The 25,555-nt window shown below is 35.0% G+C and overlaps 1 protein-coding gene across 1 annotated transcript in view; it reads right to left on the bottom strand.

Annotated features, from left to right (window-relative positions):
• Window positions 1-25,555, bottom strand: part of ar (androgen receptor) — a 50,021-nt gene that overhangs the window by 21,172 nt on the left and 3,294 nt on the right. Inside the window, exons 2-3 of the mRNA XM_088924483.1 lie at window positions 7,931-8,082; window positions 4,332-4,448 (exon numbers count right to left, since the gene is read on the bottom strand). Coding sequence (XP_088780609.1) covers window positions 4,332-4,448; window positions 7,931-8,082 — 269 coding nt within the window. The remainder of the gene's footprint in view (window positions 1-4,331; window positions 4,449-7,930; window positions 8,083-25,555) is intronic.

The following is a 25,555-nucleotide window of genomic DNA, read 5'->3' as shown; positions in this document are numbered from 1 at the left end:
GCTGGGAAATACACAACTTTGCAGCTGTGCAGCCTTATTTACACATACTGTACCTGAGGACTGAAGAACTGAAATCTATTAATTTTTCTTTCTTTTGACTGTTTAAAATGAACATCTACTAGTTTCTTTGCAGTATATTTAATCTTGCTTTATGTTTATCTTTTTTACTGGTATCTAAAATGTGTGTTATCTCTGTGAATTACGTATAATATATAAACTGTTTAAATATGAAAACATTACATAATTTTTAAACAACTGTTTTCTGCAGTAAAACATACAGTCAATTCTATAATAAACTGTGCACTTCTCTACATTCTGGCTGAAATAATAATTTGGTAGATAAATATCTATAACCATGAAATATATCATACTAATTTAACCTACATTTAAGCTACATTAAAATGTCATATCTGCCTTCTTTAATAACCATAATATTATCTTATGTCCCCATTTAGTGTGAAAAATGCGTATGTGGGTTTCTTTGGGGGACAGAAAGGTTATCAAAATATTATTTTAATAATTACACAGATATTCCATAGTTCTAAATCTATTCAATGAGTAAAACACAGCCATTCTATGTTTTGTATTGATTGTGTTGAGTGTATATATACAGTACAGTTCTAAGAAAAATAAATACTAACAAATGTACTGTAAACATAATCCTTACTCAAATCCATACACAGGGCAGAGAGGCACAACAAGCACTTCTGTCAGACCAATGAAAAGAGGCAGAGAGATCAGCACACTCTCCCTTAATAGAACTAGACAGGGAATGCACCCTAGATTTCAGTATTATTAGCAGTGTGCTCCAATTCAGACACCCAGTCCCTACCACTTCATCACCACTATTAAAATTGTTAAAGTTCCTTCTAAATGTCTTATGCTTGGATTTTCAGATGAGAGGAATGCAAACATCTTACTTTGGCACTGCTCAATGGAGACGCACTGCATACAGCATACAATAAATAGGTCAGGGTGAACTGTTCTGTCTTTCTCCACCCCTCTGAACTGACGCCAGCACAAATAAAGAAAAAGCATCCAATATTTTTTTTTTCTTCCTGACAGTGCTGAGAGACTTTTTATAAGCCAATGAAAACTGCAACAGTTTGGCAATCTATCAATTTTTGTTAAATGTCAGGCGAGAGCTCATAAGTCATATAAATCATGTGTAAAATAAGAACATTCCACACTGTCAGGTCCAGAAAACACACACAAGGTGGTCAGGTAAGAATCCTGTAAGAAAATTAGGTTCAATCACTTTTCTAAGACCAGAAATCTGTTGCAACAATCATGATAAGATAATCTTTTGGTATCTAAATGCCTGCTCATCCATAATGACTTACGTGTCAACAGATAAACGTTTGTTGTTTATCTGTCAAATATTATGAAAACATCATGAACTGATTGCATTGAAAACCTGTCTGGCCAGTTTACATAATGCCCATATGGCTTCTTCGTGTTCCTTGATATCACTAATTATATCAATGTTGAGAGGGAATATGGACATACTGTAATTTCTTACCAAAGCCACATATAACATACAAATGTTTGATATCCAGTTTCTTTAAACTATTTCATTTATCTACTGTTAGGGTTCCAAGTCCTGCAGTGACTTTTCAATGACCATATGGTAGCAATGTGGAGTAGTGGCGAGGGCTCTAGGCATGCAACTGGAAAGCTGTGGCTTCGAATCCCAAGTGGAACACAGCGATGGTACCATTGAGCCAAGACTAGCATTCAGATTGCTCTGGTACAATGTTCCACAGATAAATCAATTAAATTAATTAAGGCAATTTGGACAGAAGTGATAGCCAAATAAATTAGTACTACCTAGTACAGTATGAATAGTGCGGGAACAAGATGGGTTTTTTTCTTAAGTGCTTGCTTATGTGTAAAAATAACTTAATTAAATCAGCCTTATTTATTTAACTATAAGTGTCCTAATGCTTTTTGGTGCATTTTTAAATTTTATTAGGAACATAAACTTCCAATTTCCAATGATGAATTCTGGGCAGGCCTTGTTGAAATCATAACTACATGACTGCATACTTCCTTTCATTTCATTTTCACCACCTCAGTTTTTTATCTGACATTTTTATGGCCCTTTTAATATTGCTTTTTGATACGTATCAGAAAGCTGAGTGTTTTACAGGGAATCTGAGCTGTGTTGGACATAGTGATTCTTTATACTTTCCATCTTGCAAACACTATCAAAACAGTACCTTACAATGTGTAGTAACCAAACATAATAACGTTAATAATAACTATTAATTGTATTATTACGAAAAAATAATGAGCAAAGGCTTACATATGACCATTTGACTACTGCAATTTTTAGTATTACCCTTTTTCTGAACTGGTAATTCTCCATTTCAATGACTTGCAGAACCTGTACTCTTATCCATTAAACATTAAAACTAAAATCTGCTCTCTTACAAAGCTTTAAATGTGAAACTGTACTCAGTAGTCTGATCAAAAGAGCAGCTAGCATGACCAAAAGATGACTCTGTTATTATATAGTAATTTGCCTCTTAGCTCATCTTTCGTACAAGCAGTAATGTAGCAAGAATCCCTGCCATTTGCAATAAAAAGGTGAAAAATGTAAAAATGCATTACGGCACATTTTCTCTGTGTGACTGCCTGTGGTTGGTCCTGAATTATGAACATTTTAGAGTCTTTAATTCACCTGTCTCCTGTCACTTCGGTGTCTCTTACAATTGTCGGTATTAATAGAATAAGAAAATTGAATAAAAAAAAATGAAAATTGACCACAGTACTGAAATTAGTCAGAGATGCTGTAATCCTGGGGACCAACATGACAAACAACTGCTATTTTATTGGGATGAAAGTATATGGAATAGGTACAAATGATGCTGCAGGATAGTTAGAGAATTGATTAGCTTCAGCACAAATGCTTCTTGGTTGTAATTTAAGAGATATTTGAGATGGTGATGGGATAAGGCAAAAGCCATTCATACAAAATGAGTGCCTTGATTCAACCAACTGCCAGTAAAGCAGTTACACCTTGGCTGACTACTAGGCAAAATGCTTCTTTATGTGTTTAGCTCTCAAAAGTGGCCCTTTGGTTTCACATAACTGTGTAACCATTAAAAAGTTTTAAAAAGTACCTTAAAATTCTGAACTTCTGCTTAATGTTCTACCAGATCAGTAAAGTAATGGCAAACCCACAGCTTTCTAAATTACAGCCATTCAAACATTTATGTTACATTACATACTGACAGACTACTGTATTTAGATGTAAGCTTACAAGCCTAGCATCAATGTCTTTCAAAACAGAGTGACAGACAAGGAGAGGGAGATTCAGAGATGGGTACTCATGGTGATGGGTGTCACAATGACAGGAAATATATGGGGAGCATGAGGTAGGGTTGCTTTTCCTTCTTAGGAAAGGGTTAAAAGCTGAAATATAATTATCCACTGAGGCCAAAAACAACGATTTGTTGCTCTGAAAAAGACAATATATATTAAAGACAGACACATCATTACAAATTTCTACTTTTGGTCTATGTTGCTTTTCATAAATTTCCAGTGAGGTTCCATCAACTGCAAGATCTGAAACCCATCTGTGATGAGCACTACAGAACACTTCTGCGTAAGCAAAAACAAAATGAAAAATGGTTAGGACAGAATCTGCAAAACTACTTACTACTTACAACTGTTATCATAAGCAGTCACCCAAAGAGCTCAATTAACAATTGTGTGGGCTCCTTAAGGACAATTCAACATCCCTGGTGATGTACAGTATCACCTTTTCCCAATGTTCAACCAAACAATTAAGGTTACTGGTCCAAATCCTTACCAGACATACTACTGAAATGTACCTCAGTTAATCTCTTCCAGTACTTCAGGAGACCAAATCCAGTTTTACTAATCGCTGAAAGGAATTTATGAGAAACCTCTTTGTTTTTCCATAACCACTCCTGCTCTGCCATGGTGTATTATATTATACCAGTGCCATAATTCCATGCAGATTGTGTTTAACTCCTACTTTACTTTTGTTCTACAAGATTGTTTGTGTCTGAAGGCTTAAAATATGCAGTTTGCCTTAGGGAGATATGCTAAGCTACCACATCTGAAGTTGGCCTGCTCAAGACAACGAATATTTTGAAAGGAATTCATCTCAGCAACGAGATAATTGAAATTGGATTTTATGTTTAATCTTGTCTTAAATTGTGCATTCCGGCACATTATATAACAAAAGTATATTAGGAACCTTCTTTTACAATTCTGTATGAGCTGTATAAGCTTTTTTGTAAATATATTTGTCAATACATATTTTGGCCACAGAGTGTAAAAAAACTTTTTTTTACCTCCCAGGGTCATTCCAGCTTCAAAACATTTCCTGAGGCGGCAGGAAGGACAATTCTTTCTTCTCAGCTTGTCGATGGTACAATCATTTCTGCTGGCACACAGGTACTTCTGTTTTCCTTGAAACACAACCAGCACAAAACAAAGTTCTTTAATACAAGTTAGCAAGAAGCACAAACATTACTAGTGATGGATTAAAACATGCAATCAGCTGAATGAATGAGGTATCTGAAAGTTGTCAGGAGGAGAGTGCACTGAATAAAAGAATTACAAAACACATATTTAAATATGAATTGAACTTGTAAGACCTACAAAACCATTCTTTCTCTACTGTTTGCTTTTTGGAAGGTAACAAAATACTTGGTTTCTTTTCTTTCAGTGGGTTTATGTTTTCAAACCTATAATGGACTTCTGTATACAAGTTTTAGACATCTTAGGCATAAGCAGGAGTTAGGATACATGTGAGCTTTGAACAAGAGAAATTTACTCTAAGCCTCTGTAATTAGTACAGTTAAGTTTGGGTGAGAAAAAAAAGCATGACAGCAATCTTTAAATCACATTGATCAAAATCCTCAAACACCTGTTCATAACAACTCAATGTAAGTTTAGCATGAGCTGCCTACATGAATCACTGTAGTACCTAATCCACAACATTTCAAATCTAATTCTCATTCCTCTCTACACATCCATAACATTAAAAGCTCAAGAGAACCTAGAACTAAGAGGTACTTCAACTCTTGACTGTAACAACTCATGTATAGACTGTAATGCCTCCCAAGGCAGGAAAGCCAAGGGCAGAGCTTCTCCCTGAGGAGTATACAGTATATCTTTAAGTGACTGCAGGTGTAGAAGCATGTGATTCAATGAGCTTCTGTAAGGTGGTTATAGCCAAACGGGAATGACTGAGAGAGGGAATTCCTCTGGTACTGCTCAAAAGGGACTAGCGTTAAAGGTTCATGTCCTGCTGCCCTAAGTCTGTGACTTAAGGGCTAGGGACATGGGCTGCAACGAGCCTGTAAGATGGAGAGGTGTGACAGAATAGAAAAGGTTAATTTAAGGAGTAAACATGGTGTAGCTGAGGGTGGTGTCATCTAGCATATGGTTCACTGTGTCTCGCATACCACGAGCAAAGGGCTTGGTGATCCTGTGTTCACTATCGCTCAGACGCAGTGAGAAGGAGAAATTGATACAGAGGTTTTCCGACAGAGCCGTGAGCATATTTCACCTTGTGTCCTAAACTTTCTCTGAAAAGAGTACTGAGGAGAGTACTGAGAAAAAGAAGGTGCAAAAACTTTCCAACGGGCTGTGATGTCTGTCATCATGGGCTGTCCAATGTGGCATCATTACAAGATATAAATAATAACTGTCTAAGTAAGAGGATTCCCAAAATACAAAACACACATGAAATATCACAGACTTCCAAATCATTTTAAATATGGGCACCAAGTCTGACATGCTGTCCATATTTTTCTTGCTTTCATTATTACTTGTCTGACAAAGTAAGATCTAACTTTTGACTCCACATTTATTATTTTTATCTCAATTGATCTACTGTATGTGATGCCGCAAGGGATGCAGTTTCTGAGGGATGGTACTTTCTCCAAAACAATATACGACTCACAGATGCTTTTGTCCATACCATGATGGCCACTAATGGAAACCATTCACAAAACGGCATCTGCAGACAGTTACTGGAACAGGGAACAGCTGTGGGCCCTATTCCAGCCTATATAAGTCAATCATCAAGCTGCTAGATTGCTGATGCCAAACAGAGAGGGGGAAAGAAGAACGAAGCATGGAAGAAGACACCGTGAGAGTGATTTGGAAACACAAATAATGGAGAGAAGAAATTCACTTGAGGAAAACATTCTTAGAAAAAAAACTAAGTGTGAGTGTGAAAAGCCATTTTGCTTGTTTGTTAAAAAGCAGTGAAGCTGCCCAGTGTTTAGCTAAGGAAATTCAAAGCTTAGTCAGGAGCTCAAAAAGGATTTATTTTAGTTTGTTGTTTTCTTTTTTGCTTTTGTCTAAAATATAAAGCACACTGTTATAAACTACCAGTCTGTCTCAGGGTGTGACTGTGTGGACCTGCCTATCTTGTGTGCCCTGTGGACACGATGCCCCCTGAGGCATCATAAGTAGTATAAGGCAAAGTAAAAACTATTATATGCCATAGTCCTACGGCAGTTTCATGTCTTAGATATGTTTTATTAAACAAAAATATATATGGTTGAGTAGACTTACCCATTCCCTAGCAAAGGGAACAAAAATATAAACTACAATGTGAAGATAAAAAACTCTGAAGACAGCCCATTAATTAACCATGGTATCTTCTGAAAATATTCACCCCCCATGGATTTTTAACAATTTGGTTACATTAAATAGAAACACATTTTTATGGAACTTTTTGTCGTTGATCTACACAAATTACTTAACAATGTAGAAATGTTTATAATGGAATTAAAAAAACAGACATGTTTTGTCTTGATTTGACAAGTTTCATCGCCCTTACTCTCCAAACTGAGCTCAGGTGCACATGTGTAATCTATCTAAAACTTAAAAGGAGTCCATGTGTGGTCATTTCAATTGGTGGACTTGATTTCAGAAGAAATACATCTATATAATGTCCTTAAGTTGAAAGTGAATGTCAGAGCAAAAACTCTGACTCTACCATGAAAACTATGGAGCTGTCCATATACATAGCTGTCCACTACAGAATTGTGAGGAGGTACAAATCTGGTAAAAGGTATAAAACATATCTAGTGTGTTGAAAGTTCACCCTATATTGAAAGTTGAAAGGACGTGGAAACAATACGGATTCACCCTGACTCTTCCTAGAGCAGGCCATCCTTCTGAGTGACCGAAGGACCTAGGTCAGAGATAGATCTCAGACTGGGGTGAAGATTCACCTTAAAAAAGGTATAACAACCCCAATCATGCAGCCAAAGAAACACTGGTGTGGCTTCAGAACAAGAACATTCTTCAGTGGTCCAGGCAAAACCAGACTTGAATCCCATTAAGAATCTGTGGAAGGACTTGAAGACTACAGTTCACAGATGCTTCCCATCCAACTTAACAAAGCTCGTGCAAATCTGCAAGGAACAATCAGCAAAAATGACAAAATCCAGATATACAAAGCTGTTACAGACATACCCAAGAAGACTAGAAGAAGTTGCTTCCACAAAGTACTCACTCAGCTGGATGAATAGTTTAGTGAACAATACATTTTCATTGCTAATTTTTCATAATTTCTTGTTGCATAATAAAATTATTTTTGTTGTGTAGTGTGAATCACGGGGGAGAACTGTTTAATGCAGTAAACATTTTGACCATAACACAACAATATCTGAAATTGTTCTGGGGGGGTGAATACTTTCTAAAAGCACTGTAATTTTACTTCAAACAGAAAATCATGGTTTTCATTCTGGTATCTCATGACACTTTGAAAAAAGTCAAATTTAATTCCAATTTTACTTTCAGAATCTAATACAACCAAAGGGAGAACTTAGGAGATACCTTAATAGGAATTTTTCAAAAGTGCTTCTTAAAACACTGAGTAGCATTCACTCCTGCCATGATAGAAGTTGTTCACTTCAGGACTCACCTTCAGCTGCTCTTTTGAAGAACACTTTACAGCTGCCGCATGTGAGTGCTCCATAGTGACAACCAGAGGCCTCATCTCCACAAATCAGACATGTCCTCTGAGGCGGAAAAAAGTACTCCATCGGGAACAAATTTTCTCTTCCACTCTCAAATCTTAAATGAGAAAAACAAAGGTGGGGTGATTACACAAATCTGAAACCAAACTGAGATCTTCCCATTCAAATTACTGAACAATCAGAAAAATGTACTGTAGGTTAAAAACCAGGAGAACTTTAAGAAAAATTAAAAAGACGAGAAGAGGCCATTTAGCCTTTTAGCTCACTTAGTTACAAGTTTGAAATCAATCTATTTCTGAAAAATGTCACAGTAAATGTCACAGTACCAACTGATAATAATAAATTTTGAATAGCTGACAGATGATTCCAGATTTCCTGGCCTTTGTGTGAAACAGGGTCTCCTCTTCTTTATATTTTAAAATATACTTCATCACAATTTATACTTACAGTATGTCCACTAGGCTGACCTTACCTATGTGTTTGAAAATTTTGAATACTTGAATTAACTACAGTACCTAGTAGTCTTCTCTATGTAAAACTAAAAAAGTGATAGTCATTTTATTTTAACCTTATCTGTGAATTTGACCTTACTAACTATATCAGAATCGAATGTATTCTTAAAAAGTCTAATGATCCTAATACAAATCTCCCACAACCAAATCTGAGCATTCACCCCTTATATGTGCCCTGTTTTTTATTTATCATGATTAATCCAAATACTGTATATACATTATCCTGAATTCCCATAACTCTAACTTCTACTCAGTAAATTGCGATGTGTACAAAGTTCTGCAGCTAGATTTCGAACTCACACCAGACCCTGGCAGCATATCACTCTTACACTTTAATCTCTACAGTGCTTGCCAACAAAGTCATGTATTCAATATAAGATCTTGTTTCTAACTTTTAAAACTGAATAATCTGGCTCCATCATATATCTCTGAACTCCTACATGTTTACACTCCCTCCTTTAGGCTCCATTCAGATGAGTTTGGTCCTTTGCTCACTGTACCTTGGACTTTTGGTAACCATGCCTTTTCTGCTACTATTACAGAATGGAATGCCCTTCCTCTGACTGTTCAAAATATGAATTCAAAGTTAAACTTAAAACTCACCTTTTTACAAGAACCTTTGTCTGATTGCATTACAGTTTATATTGTATGTTTGTTTTATTTTCTTAGTTTTTTATTGTACTGTATGTTTTCTCATTTGCTTCCTTATCTGTGTTCAATGTCTATGGGTTTAGAAATGCACTTTATAACTGTAAATTATGTAAATGATTATTATTACTATATTAGGTTGTTAAAATTATCAAAAGCATTCTGAACATTATCTATCTACTTTCCTTTAAAAATATTTAACTGGGGGGGGGGGGTGGGGGGGAGCAGAGTAGCGATAAAACAAAGAAGAAAAACAAAGATCCTGTAACATCAAATAGCATCAGAATCACTATCCCCTATATATTACCATAGCTAAAATCTGCACACTGATTAGGTTTAGGATAAGCCACTTGGAAATCATATGTGGGAAAGTCTGTTCCATCAAACAGGTTCTGTGTCCAAATGGATAAGAGGTGTTGTTAAAATTCTGAACTGTCACTGTTTTTTTCCTAGAGTTCTTCTATGCCTGGCAATGCAGTTAAACAAAATGTGTGAAACTAGTTACAATGTTACAGAGCCTATCCTGGCAAGCAACAGACACAAGGCAAGGATACACCCTGTACAGGATGCCAGTCCAGCACAGGGCAGACTCACAACGGGGCCAATTTTCCTATTTTCCTAGATGTCAATTAACCTTCCAGTATGTTGTGGGACTGTGGGAGGAATGTGGAACCCAGGGCTCCAGAACTACAGAGCAGCAATGCTAACCACTGAGCCACTGTGCCACCAAGCATAAAAGTCATCATTACACATTTGAAAAGGTGTAGCTACACAATGCATTTCCAGTTCCGAAACTTATTTGCACCTGGGCACCAGATCAGTCAAGTTACTGGAGCAAGTCAGCTTGAAAGCAAACCTTGATCTGTTAAGTGTTTCCATGTCATGAAAGAATTATAAAATGGAGTTTGGTAATAACAAACAGCCGCAGCAATGTTATGGAAATAGTCTGGAAAACATTGCAAACAATAAAATAATTAGAAATCTGTTTACAATGAACCCCACTAATGTTTGTCACAAAATGAATGACAAAGTCCAGTTAAAGGAAGCTTTCAGAAGTTAAAGTATATGAATACAAAAAAAAACTATTTCCAAATGTATCATACATGATTTTATACAATATTTAATTACATTTGCATTCAATTATATTTTGCAATTTATTTTTTAGTGATGTGATATGAAATGGTCATCTAGGAAAAATAATTGAGATGCAGACCTAATTTCATTAGTAATAAAAAAGGGTTCGTTGTGTTTTATTTTCCCTTTGACAAATTTAATTGAATTGCTGGAGTGGATGCCAGTTCTTTTCTATCTTGGCAAATATGGAATTGGCAGTAATCCTCTGTGAATAATGGTTAAAGGCAGTGCAGATATAAAGATTTTAGATCATAAAATACAGCAAAAAAATCCACAATGTTCTACTGTTTACCAAATGATCCGAGATAGTAAAGTTAAGAATACAAATGCTATTTACATCCCTGTAGAAGTGAAACAATATAATGGTTGATCGACTAAATACAATGCTTTTGAAATGAGGCAAAGAAGGAGCCATCAGGATTGTTTCCCACAGGTGTGCAATGTACTTTAAGAGAAACAAAAAACTCTGGTTTCTCCATAGTGTGACAACATTCTTTTCAATGAATTCAAAACTGAAGGTATCAAATCAACACTTACATCTATGCATAAGATAAACTTTATCTTTCTCAGGCATTCAGAACATTATGTCAGCATGTTATCAGGTTGCAGAAGGCAGAAATTAAGAAAAACTTGTCCCTCTCTGCGTATGTCATTGTCCCTTGTCTTTCAAGTGTTCTGGCCTAGAGGCATTCTGTGGCTTTGCATCATGAAACAAATTTGATATGCTTTGTTTGCAAACTTACAGAGTGGCTTAAAATGCTATAAAAGTTTAAAATGCCAATTTGCAAAATAGGCCAATTGCTTAACGTGCTCCACAGGCATGCTGCAAGCTATTTTGTAACTGGATGATACAATTCATGAAGCTCAACGGAGAACAGTGACTTTAAAGTCTTTGTACTGCTCAAGAGGTGATACTTTATATATGTTTGCGTGTTACAGCTTCCTAGAGCTTTTTGATCCAGAAAAAATGGATTACCTGCAGTTTTGCGAAAGTTGTAAGGTTCATGTCAAGCAAGTTACAATGTCATTTTGTAATAAGCAAAATGTTCCAGTAATGGTTCCTACTGTATGATTTAGGCTATATTGCATGTTAAAATAACATTGATAACTCTTTATTCCATGCTGAAAAGAGAAGAAAAGAAATACAACTTTTGTGTTTCTTTTCTTCTCTTTTCAGCATGGAATAAACCTTTACTTGGTCCTTTGGAGCCTACGCATACTGACGCAGCTACCTTCTTGAACTAATATTCATAACTCTTTATGACCAGTTGAAGTCTTCATAATAATTGAACAACTACAGCCCTATGTTGGCCCTATAAAATGTTCTAAACCTTAAACATATCATAAGATGCACCTTGGCAATCATTATAAACATTTATACATCAGTTATGTCTTTCAGAATAAAAGTCATAAAGAGTTATGAATGTTGTTATAGTACAGTATATTCTACAGTATATATAGGATATAATGTATTCTCATCTATGCTGCAAGAAGGTATACTACTGTAGGTGAAGTGCAACAACTTTTATTTAAGGTACAGGTTTGGAGCACTAGCTTGATGTTTACTAAAGGCTTTAAAAGTTCTCTTTATAATTAAATATTTAGAGCTGTTTTTGTCCTTTCTTTACATGACCCTCAATAGGAATCCCATTATAGTCTCATATAATGACAAAATGTAACAGCGCATTCCTTCTGGTTTTGCTCTGAAATAATACATTTAAAGTTTGAAAGAAATTAATATGGTGAAATGTATTGCTTTTACTTACTGTAAGTTAAATGTGTTGATCAGAAGGAAAAACAAAAGTTAAAATTTGTAAATAGTACTTCTTCCCAATATCTTGTTGTTAAATCTCTATATTGTACTGCCCAAGTCATATAAAAAGACTCAGTATACAGTACATAGTATGCTACCTAAAAATAGATTAAAGTATTTTTAACTATTACTACACTTAGTCAATTATGGTCTTATTCACGGTAGCTTCTTCTGTGAATAGGAGCACCTTAAAAACAGACTTATCATTGAATAAAGCACACCTGCCTGCCTTTTCATTAAAAGGGGGATCTGGGGGTCTTTTGATCTTTTCTGCTTGCGTTTGATTAATCAAAAAAGGACACACTCCATCTCACTGTGAGAAGAGAAAACCCCAGAGAAAAATATGTTCCAGCCTTAATTGAAAAAGTTCACATTGATATACAGTATTAACTTGATGAATTATGGCACTTGTGTGCCTTGTTTAAGTGTTCCTGAAGTGTTTAGAAACTTTTCCACTCATGTGGGCTGACTGATCAGGTAAGATAGGACTAAATTTGCAGTATTAATTTGCCTCCAAAACATGCTGGTCTATACAAAAAGAAAAACAAACATGTACAGCATAAACTAGGACATAAGGGTTTGGAACTGTGATGCACACTAACAACATTCTAAATTCCACTTCAAACATAATGACGTCTGCTCGTGGTCTAAATTCAATGCAGCCAGCTTTCATACAGTGCTACAAGCTCTAAGCACGCAACATGCAAATACAAAATCCTGAATTTTGTTTTTAACCCCTCCATATGTAATCAATTCTGCCAGAGTTCGTTAGGGTTACAGTACATGGGCTTTTGATAGTACAACTGCTATACATAGGACTAACCTTCCTCAGTTCCAGGTAGATTTGAGCTCTTTGAAAGATTTTCATTAAGTCCAGGCTAGAAAAGAACTAAGAACTAGAACTACAGAAAATGTGTGAGGAAGGTGTGAAGTTCCTTGGCAGGACAAAAAAAAGTTCTGCTGCCTGAGGACTTACTGATTGGACTATGTGTACAGACATAACTATACCATGATGACCTACTCCATAGATGCCAAGGTTTTCATAAGCATAACAAACCCAAGGACAAAACTGGTAACCAAGCGTAATGGCTCTCTAATCGTACTCAAAACATCTTCAATTCTTGGCAGAGAGTCAAAACTGAAATGCAGGTCTATGCAGCATGTACTGGGAAATATTCACCAAATACAACTTACAATTAGACTTACTGTACTACAGTACAGTATACTGAGTTCAGCACGTGGCTTAACACATTATAGTAATAATAAACAAACTGCTTTCTTGTTCCCACTTACTATGTTAATATGAATTGATATTTTTATCCCTATTTCTGAAACTGCATGCAGTATCTCAGAGTTCATGCTTTCAACTGGAATAACTTGGAAGGCTCCATTAGTATATCATTGTACAAATACCGTGAATATAAAAGAATATATGCTTAAGGGCACTGCTTTCATCAAATGCACTAGTTTTGCATCCTAAATCCTTAAAGCATAAGCTTTTTCCTCTAAAGCCCCCAGGACATCTCTCCAGACTATCTGGTGTTCAAATTCAGGACTGCTATTGAAATAAGTGCAAAAAATGTTATCTGCCAATGTTTTATTACACTGTGTAAATAATCAAATAGTTTTGTTTAAAAGCAGTTCATTTTTATATAGATATACTTATATGTATAAAATAATTTAGGATTAACAGAAATTGTTGAGTGTTTTACTACGTGTCTAATTAGGCCTGTTGCTATGACTGACATTCATGATTGGTTTCTTCCAACATGCTTTTTCATTATTTCCTTTTATTTTGTGGACTAAAACGTTCAGCTTCAAAATTATTTCCCTATTTTTACAGAGAAATAAAACAGGTTTTTCTAAAACCTTAAAAAAAATATTACTCTTACCTAAAGTCTACTGAAGCACTGGCTTCACTTATATGCTTTCCCTTTTAGTTCAAAGTCCCTGTTCCCACTACGATAACCCAAGAATACTGTATAGATCCTCCTATAAAGAGTAAGAACAATTAGATAAGATAGAACAATTCATCTGCTCACTTACAAAAGGAGATAATTTCATTGAACCAAAAAATTCTTCAGTTTATTTTTGTCCTAATGTAGACCAGATCGTGCTGTAAAAAAGAGTTTGTTGTGTTGATAACACATGCATTCTTCATGTTACCAAAAAAGCCTCCTTAGTCAAATGTGCTTTACAGTCCCTTTATATCTGTTAAGTATAAAAGAAAAATCAAAACCAAGTTTTTGACTTTGTCATACTTGAGAATGTTCTACACATTTTCTAAAACATTTTCTCCTGGTGGTTATTCACTAATCATTTCAAAAGCAAGTGAAAGAGATGATAATGTCAGGGCACCTGTATAATCATGTTTTAATGTGATTCATTTTATGAATAAATAAAATATCAGTGTAAAAGTTATATTCAGGTTGCCTGACCTGGAAAGACTTTAAGATCAGGAGTGGCTGTATTGATAAGACTTGATCAGACAGTCCTCCTTGAAAGAACCATGCCCTCTCCAATAGGTTATAATGTTAAAGACTTTGTACATATGTGTCTGCTTCTTCCAGGTGGGTTATTGCAGCAGCAGTAGTTAGGGTTCTGGACTCACAGCTTGTATGTTATGGGTTCAGCTCCCAGGTTTACCACTATTGTAGTCTTCAGCAATACACCTTACATTGGGTGCCAATGCAAGGTGCTTTGAATAAAACTGTCTGCCAGATGAATTAGTAATGTCCTTTTTTGTGCCTTTTTGGAACACTTGATTCCATAAACAGTAGGTGGTTTCCCTCTTCCTTTTCCAACTTCTTGACTCGCTTCTGTACTAGTGACAGTACACAGTCGTTCTTATTTTTCCTAAATTTAAAAATTGTTTGTTGCACCCACCCAATTGGGAATAGCCAGTTGTGTGTTTTTTTCACATCTTGGATCACATCTACGAATCCTGTGACTGCACACGGGGTAGAAAGAGGAAGTGTAGGCAGATACCTTTGACCCGCCCATCTTGGAATGTGTAGTTTTTCAACAAATCACAGATATTGGAAGTTCTGTGCCAATTGGAGAAGGCAACATCATCACTTGCCTGTAATCACCTGTTGGTGTGAGCTGAAAAGGCTCTGGGCAACTAAGTGTTTTTACCAGCTAAGTTAATCAGAAGGATCCTCATTATGGCCTTTTTAAAGTTGTGTCACACACCAAATTGTATACTTTCCATGAAATGATTATTAAATTTATTAAATTTTACATAATTGACATGAGGACGTTATAAGTAAACTGTGTTTCTTGTTAACGCTAACTGTCCCCAATATTGTGGATTTTGCTTTATGTGTTTGTGTAATGTGGAGAAAATAAGGTTAAAAAGAAAAAAAACAATAGACAAGCTACTCCAGCCTGCTACAAATCTGTTATTAGATGAGTTTGTCACAATCTGGTGGCAGCAGTGGGATTACTAGTGGTTTTACCATCCCTGGTGGATTAAAGAATGGAAAACTAAACCAAAACATGGATGATGTAGTACAAACTGTGAACACCTGATGCAGCAGAAGGCATAAGAGACATTACAAGCCCAGATAACGGCCCAAAGGGAGTCAGCGGTTTCACTACTTAAAAAAGACCCTGACATTACTATTCTCCGAGATCAGGCTAGAAAATAGATACTACTTTTCCAGCCATGGGATGGCATCCCCAGAAACTGTTTTCAGTTTTCAATGAGGCAAATTGGGCCACACTGTCCCACAAATTTTTCAAAACAATGCTCTTAGAAAAGATGAACATTTCATCTGTTACATCAACATACTGTACTTTGATCATTCACCATGTCTCTGAAAGGGAGATTAGAACTAATCAAGGAAATCACTTATCTCAATGCAAAATTGGTCTAAGCCTTGATATACTGCACAGTGCCATCACCCTAGTGTTGCCTATCTGCTCAGAACAAGAGTGCTAAATAATTTACTACAAACAAAATCTAAACAAAAACTACCTTGCTTTTCTTTTCAGATCTACTGATCATAGAGCATTATTCCTTCCAAAAATTCAACACCCATGACAATGGGTCATATTTTATGTCCAAAACAAAAATGCATTGCTTTTAATTAATTGCCCACAAGTCAAAATAGATTTGCTCCAAGTATAAAGGGGATATGATTCGTACTTTGAAAGAAGCATTGCAGAAAGCCAAATACTCAGATCTTAATTCCTTAAAGAAAACAATGCTTAATGATAAAAAGTGTGCTTTTCAAAGGAAGTGGCTCATCACATAAAAAGAAACTATGTATTATCGTCAATAAACTGAATTAATTAAAGACTGCGAAATATTCCTAACAGTAATTGTAAATGTGATCAATGTACAGTATGTAATGTTAAAGGCAATTCATGTTTAATATACAGTGGTACCTCCTTTTGTCTGATTTCTTAAGCTCTCAAAAGCTAAACAAGGTTGAGCTTTGTCAGTACTGAAATGGGAGGCCTCTAGTGAAAACCAGGATGCTGCTGTAAAATGGTGTTGGTGGACCAGTAGGTGGCACTCTTACTTTGCACAGTATAATGTCTCACGACACTGTATTTTACGAGGTACTGTCTTTAAAATTAGACATTGAAACAATGTCCTGACTACTTTATGACTCATTAATGATTTGATGGCATGGAAGTTTAAAAGCAGGGGAGTTAACCATGTTGTTCTACATAAATTCCACTCTGGGACTGCACTACCTGGCTCTTCCAAAGTTCATTCTTATTTCAGCTGCTGAAGCAGTTCCTCAGTTCTCTACTTTATCTGTTGTATGTTACAGCTGCTAGTGTATAATGGCTGCCATTCATTACCCACGTGGGTGTTTTTTTCAGTGGTAGATATAGTGGGTCTTATCCTATGTGTGATGCATTTTGGTATCCTTTGAGATGAAAAGTGTTACGAAACGTGAAGAGAATGTCAAGATTTCCACAGATGGAGGAAATCTCTTAAATCTTCTAACACAAAGATTATTGGATGACTACATTACATATACTGTAGTATGTTAGAATGATTTGGGCTTTGTTAGGAATTAAATACAGTATATCCTTTAATATACATTTCATTTTAATGACCCCAGTTAACTATTTTAATTGACTACCTTTTGATTCATAGCTTAATGTTGCTGTTTTGTGTTTATTTATTGATTGCTGTGTCTGTTACTGATTTTTTGTCGATTAGAAATTGATCAACTAAAACTAGTAATTAACCTCCTTAATTCTTAAAAGAATACTGTATGTGTTCTTTCTTCTCTGATGTTTTTGCTTTTGCGCTAACGAAGATCTATAAGTCAGAACATGTCAGTGCATTAAGTTTCTAAAGGACATAGATTTGATTTAAACAAGAGTTGCTATCTTTCGACCCCTGACCAAAAAAGAATTTATCAAATTCCATCAAAGTCCATCAAAAAAAGGACCAAAATTATTAAGAACACCTCTCAACTAAATAAGTTGTGTGTTTTATGGTACATTTTTAAACATGTTGTTGTATGCATTACATATTTTTTATTACACACATATACGGTATATACATTTTATCAAAATCTCACACACACCTGAAGAAGGCTCAATAGCCAAAACATTGTGCTTTTTCTTTCTACATCTCAGCATGGAAATTAACCTTTAGTTGTTCCTTTGCTGTCCAAAGAAACTCCCCACATGAACTTCAAGTAGTACAGTATATAAGGTTTAGACATAAGTAACAATAATCACGGTGTCTCACAGATTAATTCAGCACTTCTGACTACTAAGGCCATAAAATGATAGCACTATGAGGACAGCCAGTTCTCATGAAATGAATGAATTGCATTATGCTTAATCTTAATGAAAGGGTCTAGTTTCAGGGGTTCATCTTTTGTTCCAGCAGGGAACCAACCCCACAATCAGAGGAAGACGTTCAAGCCTCCATCGTATGGTGATGGAATATTGTGATACTATACGGAAAATACAGTACAACTATAAAAAGTGACACTGGAGGGATGAGTGAGAACATCACCACAAGAGCACATAAACACACTAAGGCTGGATATAATTCTAGATATAATTATGGTGGTACTACATGAGTAAGACATCACAGCAATGGCACAAGTACATGAGAAATGACGTTGATTTATTTACTTCTTAATTTCAGAGATGCATTTTGACATCTTCATAAATCAAGAGCCATTAATAAATGCAAGGCTATAAGAGAAACCTTCAATTGTTTCTGTGTGTACATTTAGTCGATAATTTTTAAACATACTACTGATGCTGAATGTTTACTGTGCTGGCAAAATAAGAAACCATTAAGTCATTTAAAAATTCTAGCCCAATGTTGACTGAGACAAACACTATGAAAGCACAAATTTGATTGACTTAATACTAGTGCCATGATTGGCATTCCTCCTCTTAAGGGCGCTCCGACCCTCGTATTTTAGTTTATTACATGCACCTGCCCCGTTAAGCCTGGCGCTCCCACTATTCCTAGCTCAGCATTGGAAGATGGATGCCACAAGCCTTTCCTATTCCCTGGGCTAGTGGGTAGCCCGAGGGCTGGTCTTATTCCCCAGCTTCCTGACCTTCTGAGTCCTGGGCTCGGAGCGCCTGGCCTCATTATACTGTTTTTAATTCCCTGTTCCTGTTCCGGATCCCGTTCCGGATTTTAACCTTATCTGTCTTGGATGGCTCCCCCTCACCTGGACCCTGGACTGCGCCCCAATTTCCCTTTTTGGACTGTTTGGACTTGTTCGCCTGTGCCACGCCCCCCCCCCGAGCACTGGATCACTGTCGTCACACCCCCGTGTCTGTCATCTCATCCTGATCCTAAACGTGTCTTCCCAGTTGTCCTTTTCCAGTTACTTCCGAATTATACCATCTGCATAGGGTCCTAAACTACGCACTTCACGGGAGCCTGGACTGGCACCCGTGACAACTAGCTCCAAATCCAATAACACTGCCAGTGGCAAACAACAAGAGATACTTAAAATAACATTTATTTCTAATTACAAACTCCCAAATACCAAAGATAAAAATAATTAAAATGATATAATGGCCATATCAATTCACTAACTGTAATTATATACTGTAAGCATGATACTTGGGCTTTATGGGAAACTATATATTCTCATAAACTCCCTTATAATAACCATTCATGAACTACATAAATAAAGAGGATTTGCAGGTAACAATTCAGGATTAATGCTTTTTGCAAAATTAAAATGCAGTATTACATTTACACTTTACAAGTAGGTCAAATTCTTACTGAAGTACTGGCAGAAGTGGAACAGAGCAGAATCTGATCACTTCAAAGAGAGAAGGTAACTCCTAGGGTAATTCCTAGTGACATTTTAAACTTACTTCATACACATAAATAGCACCCATATGACCTTCTTGTTAAAGTAATACACACATTATACGTTATTATAAAAATATATACAACATTTGCAAATACGTTGATTTGAAAAACAGGGATGTCAAAGAAAGACAAACTAGAACTGTGTCGAAAAGTCAAATAATCTTAATTTTAATAAATCCATGTGGGTATTGAAATGTCGTCATTCATTGTCTCTTGCCAAACTGTACAAAAGGCACCGTCCATTGATTAGTATCTTAGCAGACGTCAGTGATCTTTGTTTATTTTATAACTGTCTTGAGAAATAAGAAATTAGTGACAAGTTTCAGACACAATATTGTCATTCTGCTCTATTGTAAAGATAGGTAGATAGGCTGTGATAGCTCATGCAAGAGCAAAATAAAAAAAAACAGATTTTGTTTGGGGAATAATCACATGGCAGCTAAGGAGCTAAACAGGAAATAAAACAAATATTTCATTAGAGAATAAATTTAAAAGTTAATTTTCAAACAAATAAACATACATTGGATTTATGTGTAACCTTCAGGTTTTAGCACATTAAAGAAAGCAAAAGGATAAAGAAAAAAGTACTTTGATAGAATTTCTATTATTATTAATGGAGTGACTGTTTATTTCTTTGTTATCTACTGTGAAAAGCACATCTTTTAGCTCCTACAGACTACCCTCTTGCCTATTTCTTTTACAGCCTAAAAATACAGTACCTTCCCAAGGATCTGCAACTTTTCAATTTTGCATCATGTCTATGTCCCCGCTGGTGTGAAGGGCAAATACTGCCGCCAAACTATCATTTCACTTTGCTAGAATCACATCATATTTGCCAAGACGTAAGCCTTAATGTACTGTCCCCATTAATGCAAGAAGATCAGCAGAAGAAAATGCAGCAAAATGAGCTGTGGGGATCTTCACAGTATCTAATGCACCCTGCTTTTTATAATTAGATAAGAATTGTGTTTTTGTACCTGTAAATATACAGGTATAATGCAGAAAAGGGCTGAATAATTTTCGGCATAGTAACACAGTATGGAAAGACATTATACATGATTTAATTTAACACAATTATAGGAAATGGTTTTACTTAAGGAACATTTTTTTTAGTTTCCACAGCATTCTTTAAGCTGGTGGACATTACCTAAATTGTTAAAGTAAAAAAGTAAAGGAAAAAAAGGTTTTTAAAACAAAGTATCATTCTTTGGTTGTACACAAAGTTATAATTACTAGCAAAACAATGCAAAAGAACTTAAAGATCTTTTTCCATCAAAGAATTAGCTAAATCTGACAAGAGAGCTATAAAACGTACCAAAGCAACTGAAATATAGCTATGGACTGACCTCTGCAAACTGCCATTCGTAAAATGGCTTTTTTTTAACCAAAATCATTTATTTTGGATTTGTAAATCTATACCTCCTTAAATTAATTTTATATTTAATGTTTATGAATTCAAATTCACCAGTGATAATGGCCTACAGTGGCATATACAGTATGCAGTAATTAGGACACAACACACACAATGACAAGACATAAAATAAACAATTAAATATAACTAAAGAACTATTGTTTAACTTTTAATGAGATAAGGCCAGCATTGTCTTATTTTCAATCAGAATCTACTAATGTAAAACACCCCACAGACATTCACTTTTCATTCATAATTATGTTGCCAAACGTACGGCCTAATTAGTGGTTCAGTTGTTGAAGAATAACTAAACTTTGCGGAAAAAAAAATTCAGTCAGTTCATTTTAGCTGTCGTGAAAAAATTCGTAGACTAACATTGCACAAGAAGAATTTATTGCTTGTCGATTCAGATTTCAGATTTCAAATAATTCATCATTAATTAAAAGCTAAAAGCTAATTCCCATATTTGCCAAAGACTTGGAAAACTTTGCCAGAGAATTGGTAGTCATGTTTTTGATCTGACCACACCCAAAAAGCAAGCACTGCGTATACGAAGTATTTTAACAAAGAGAATACGAACTTCACTCAAAGAAAAGTCTGAGGACCATTCTGATTAAAATATATATTCCAAATGTTTAAACAAAGAAATGTCACACCCTTAAATATGCATTTGGAAAACACTGTGGTCTGGTTTAAAACACTACTTGCAACAACACATTAATCCCATGTAACAAACCAGTTCTTGATGGAGAGTTTCCATCAGATAAAACCAAAACGTCTACAGGGAACAAAACAGCACCTAGCAGATGGAAAGATGTTTTCATACAAAGCAACTTGTATTTTAAGTATTCATGTCAAACATAATAAAATGATAATCATTTCTCTTTTAATGAACTACTGTATGTAAACAAACCTTTTTGACCCAAGATAACCAGATCTGGTATTAATATGTTCAGAAACACTTCCATAATATAATACTCTTAATATATGGTGATGAATGCAAAAGAAATCACAGGGTTCTTTATCCATACTTTATAAAACACTGTGCCAACAACATTTCTACATGCATTACAGGGACAGTGGGAAATCGATATATTTCAATGCCTGGGAAGTGAATAAGCAGCTGTGAAGTTCAATTTCATCAGACACTACCATTTAGCATACAGTGCAAACGTATGCTGTAAAACTTTGACAAATATTTTCCCAAATGAATGAAAGTAAACAATAACATAGAGCAGTTGTGAATTCTCAGTATTTGTACACGTTATTATAAACATCTCTGGATATTCAATTTAAATTGTTTATTTTAAATGCTAGCTAAGGGAGTAAATGAAAACTGTTAGAAGAATGGTAAGGCCTGCATACATTTCAAAAACAGAAAATGATATATTACCATACTAACAAAGTTCCAAGCTAATAATTAAGTGATAATAAAAATGTTTCTTAAAGTGTACGGAAATGGAGAAAGTGTGGAACACAAAATAATAAACATTTTCATAGAAATGCTATTAAAAATAGTTTCACAAATCAATCAAGATTTTTATCATGTCTCCTAGCTTTTTATCATGTTCATTTTCATATACAAACAAGTATGCTGCTTGTATAATTTACAGGATGTTTTATTTCCTATTTCCCTGAAACTGTTTCAACTGTTTTTTGAAGAAAATGCAGAATTTCTAGAAAGCTTATTTATGAAGTATTCCAAGGAAGAGACTTTTATCGTAGATTGAAATGAAGATAATGCACTTAACTCTTTTAATTTAAATTCTACAGAAATTAAAACTTTTATGTTGTGACGTTAGGTATACTGCACATACATTATAGATAAGTTAAATTAACAAAGGGTGGTGGAAATTTGCAACAGAAAATACAGCCATGTTGTTGAAGCCGATAGCCAAGACTCCTTTGTGAAATGGTTGGATGAGATTCTCGGATCCTTTAGATCAAAGAAGTAGCTTAATGGACAAACAGGCACTTCTCGTTTTTAACCTTTTTATATTCTTAAGTCATTTAAAGCTTCACATATTGTTCAATTTATAGATCATATAACCCCTATGTACTGAGAAAAAAAACACTGGTAAAAAGTAACAATTTAACTATAAAAACGGCTTTTATCACTAGGTGGGCGTCTAATACATTACACAAAGCTAAAGGAAGAGTCCTATGGAAAAAGTAATTTTTGGTATAATTTATACAATCATCTTTACATTCCAGATGAATAGGTTTTATTATTGTATTTTATTTTAAGGGAATTTAATATTATTTATTGGATTTATCGAGTTTTTCTGCATATCTACTGTATGTTGCGCGTATTTACACTTTCAGCCAGTACACTGCAGTATGTATAAGAGTTTTACAAACTCTGATATGTTTAACTTTGGTTTCAAAATACAGTCTCTTTTTAACACGAGACTTATGTGAACTCATGAACGCAATATTTTGAAACAAACTTATGCTTAGAAGAAGTCGATATCAGTTATAAACTATTTCATATGGATGACAACATTATAATGACCTTGATTTAATTTGTTCAAGTTTACTCTGAAGAAAATCAAAACAGCGGTTATTAAATGTACTGGCTACTACTTTGAACAAGTCTAGCTGATGTTATCATAAAGAAATGAGAAACTTTTTAAAGTTAGTTTTAAAAAATATTCATTGTTACAATATTTTAAACTTTATTTTAGACAATACAACTTTTAGACTGGAATGCCAAGCTATTTTCATTAACTTGTCAGTTACTGTAGAAATAACTGTATCTCTTGCAAAATGTGTGCATGCATACAAAAATGTGTGCAAATGGACTCTATTATAAATCATACATCGAACATACTTATCAAATGATATTTGAGGTAAGAAAACATGGTGTTAAAACAGACCTGCGTGTATACTAAATGAACGAAAAGAGGCTTATTACATGCTGAACAGTAAATTATTAAAGAAGATAAAAACATTTTTGTGTGGAATCTTCTTCAGGTGTGTGGGGGAATGACTGAGAGATCAGAAATACAATGGTTAAAAGAACAAAAGAAAGATGTTGTGAGAACTAGTAGGAGGAAATAATAATTATTCAAGTAATTTCTTTCTAAATCTCTTCATTTATTTGAAGGTTTCTGCCATCCACTCTGCCCCTGGAATTTATCTTCCAATTTTCTATCTCTTTGCCACCATTTTCTCACCTCCCCCTCGTCTACTTCTCACAGTCTTCCCTTTGTCCTCCTTTCCTTCATACTGCTGCTCTCTTCCACTTTCCCCCACATTCAGTACCAAAAAATGGCTCCATAGGCAAAACGTGTTTTTCTTCTTTTAACTTTTTACCGTAAAATGAACCTCTGTTCCTTGCAACATACAGACTGACTCAGATCCCCACTATAAAGGCTTCAAACACATGTATAAAGACGTACAGTTCATATTTACAGCACATACTGTGACATATACTGTATGCATACTGCACATGCAAAAATAAACAAGTGGAATATAACAAGGTTTCAAAGTTTGGAAATATCTCACTACTTAAAAATACAACTGAGAAAAATATAATGAAAAATGTGTTCTGTAACTGTCTTTGTGATGTGATGGGAAATTGTTGTACTGTATTTATGGTGTGTTATAGCGTTCATATATGTTTTGCTTTCAATCATGTGGGGATATTGTTTTAACTAATCATTTAATGTTACCTTTCACAATTAGCAGTAAATTCTGGCAGTACATTCAGAAAATGTAATCTGGACAAGTGATGTGCGAGAGAAAAGGGAGGGAAACAGCAAAACTGTGGGTCAGTTAATAATATATAGCAGAAAGATTTTCAGGAAATGAGCTTTTGTTTAAAAGAAAGTGGAAATAAACTCTTCAAATGAGACATAAAGATTATGTGAAGATCGTTTTTAAAACAAGTGTTGGAGAGCAGGTTTGATGTTCTTCCGTGCAAGACTGTTATGGATCTTAAACGTTTATTTTTGTACAGCAGCTTTTTTTTGTATTTATGCAGTATAATTGTTATCTTTAAAATGATTAGATAGATAGATAATACTTTATTAATCCCGTAGGGAAATTGATATAGCAATACAATTAACAAATTCCCTTTTTTTGTGAAAGCACACTAAGTTTGACTTTGAATTTTCATAATACAAAAAACTTAATTTAAAATGACACTTCTAATTTTAATAGCATAAACCAAAAATAATATTTTAATATATTGTTTTTTTTTATTCCCAACTGCAAAAGCATACTGTATGTTGGTGCCTACTGAAGAGTGCTATGCCGAGAATACAAAGCACTTCATTCTCCACGGTTACTGGCCAGTAGTAACCTAATAATCTCTGCTCTCTTTATTGTACAGTCCCTAAGGAACGTAGTATACACACAGTAAAAACTGTAGATCCAAAGACATATACAGTATATTTGCTCCACTGTAGTATTAAGAAGCAACTGCAAATGCTGCTCTAATTTTTTAACAGTTGTTTTCTTTCAGGATGAAAATAGTAAAGTAAAGCTCAGCATTGCAACCTCACCAGCTCTTGGCTCCAAGGTATGTTTCTGGGCTGGGTCATATTCTGTGTGGAGTTTGCATGTTCTTATGGGTTTTCTCCCGGGTACTTAAGCAATGTCTCTAAACCGTCCATGCGTTTGTCCATCTGTCTATGCACAATGCAATAGGCTGGCTTTCTAAACAGGGTGTGATCCCACCTTACAACGCTTGTTCTGTGGCAAGAC

The sequence above is a fragment of the Atractosteus spatula genome, chromosome 9, assembly GCF_055471065.1.
Source record: "Atractosteus spatula isolate fAtrSpa1 chromosome 9, fAtrSpa1.hap1, whole genome shotgun sequence".
Classification (NCBI taxonomy): Eukaryota; Metazoa; Chordata; class Actinopteri; order Semionotiformes; family Lepisosteidae; genus Atractosteus; species Atractosteus spatula.
Note: the sequence above shows the minus strand (reverse complement) of the source record. Positions and strands in the feature narration are given on the sequence as shown.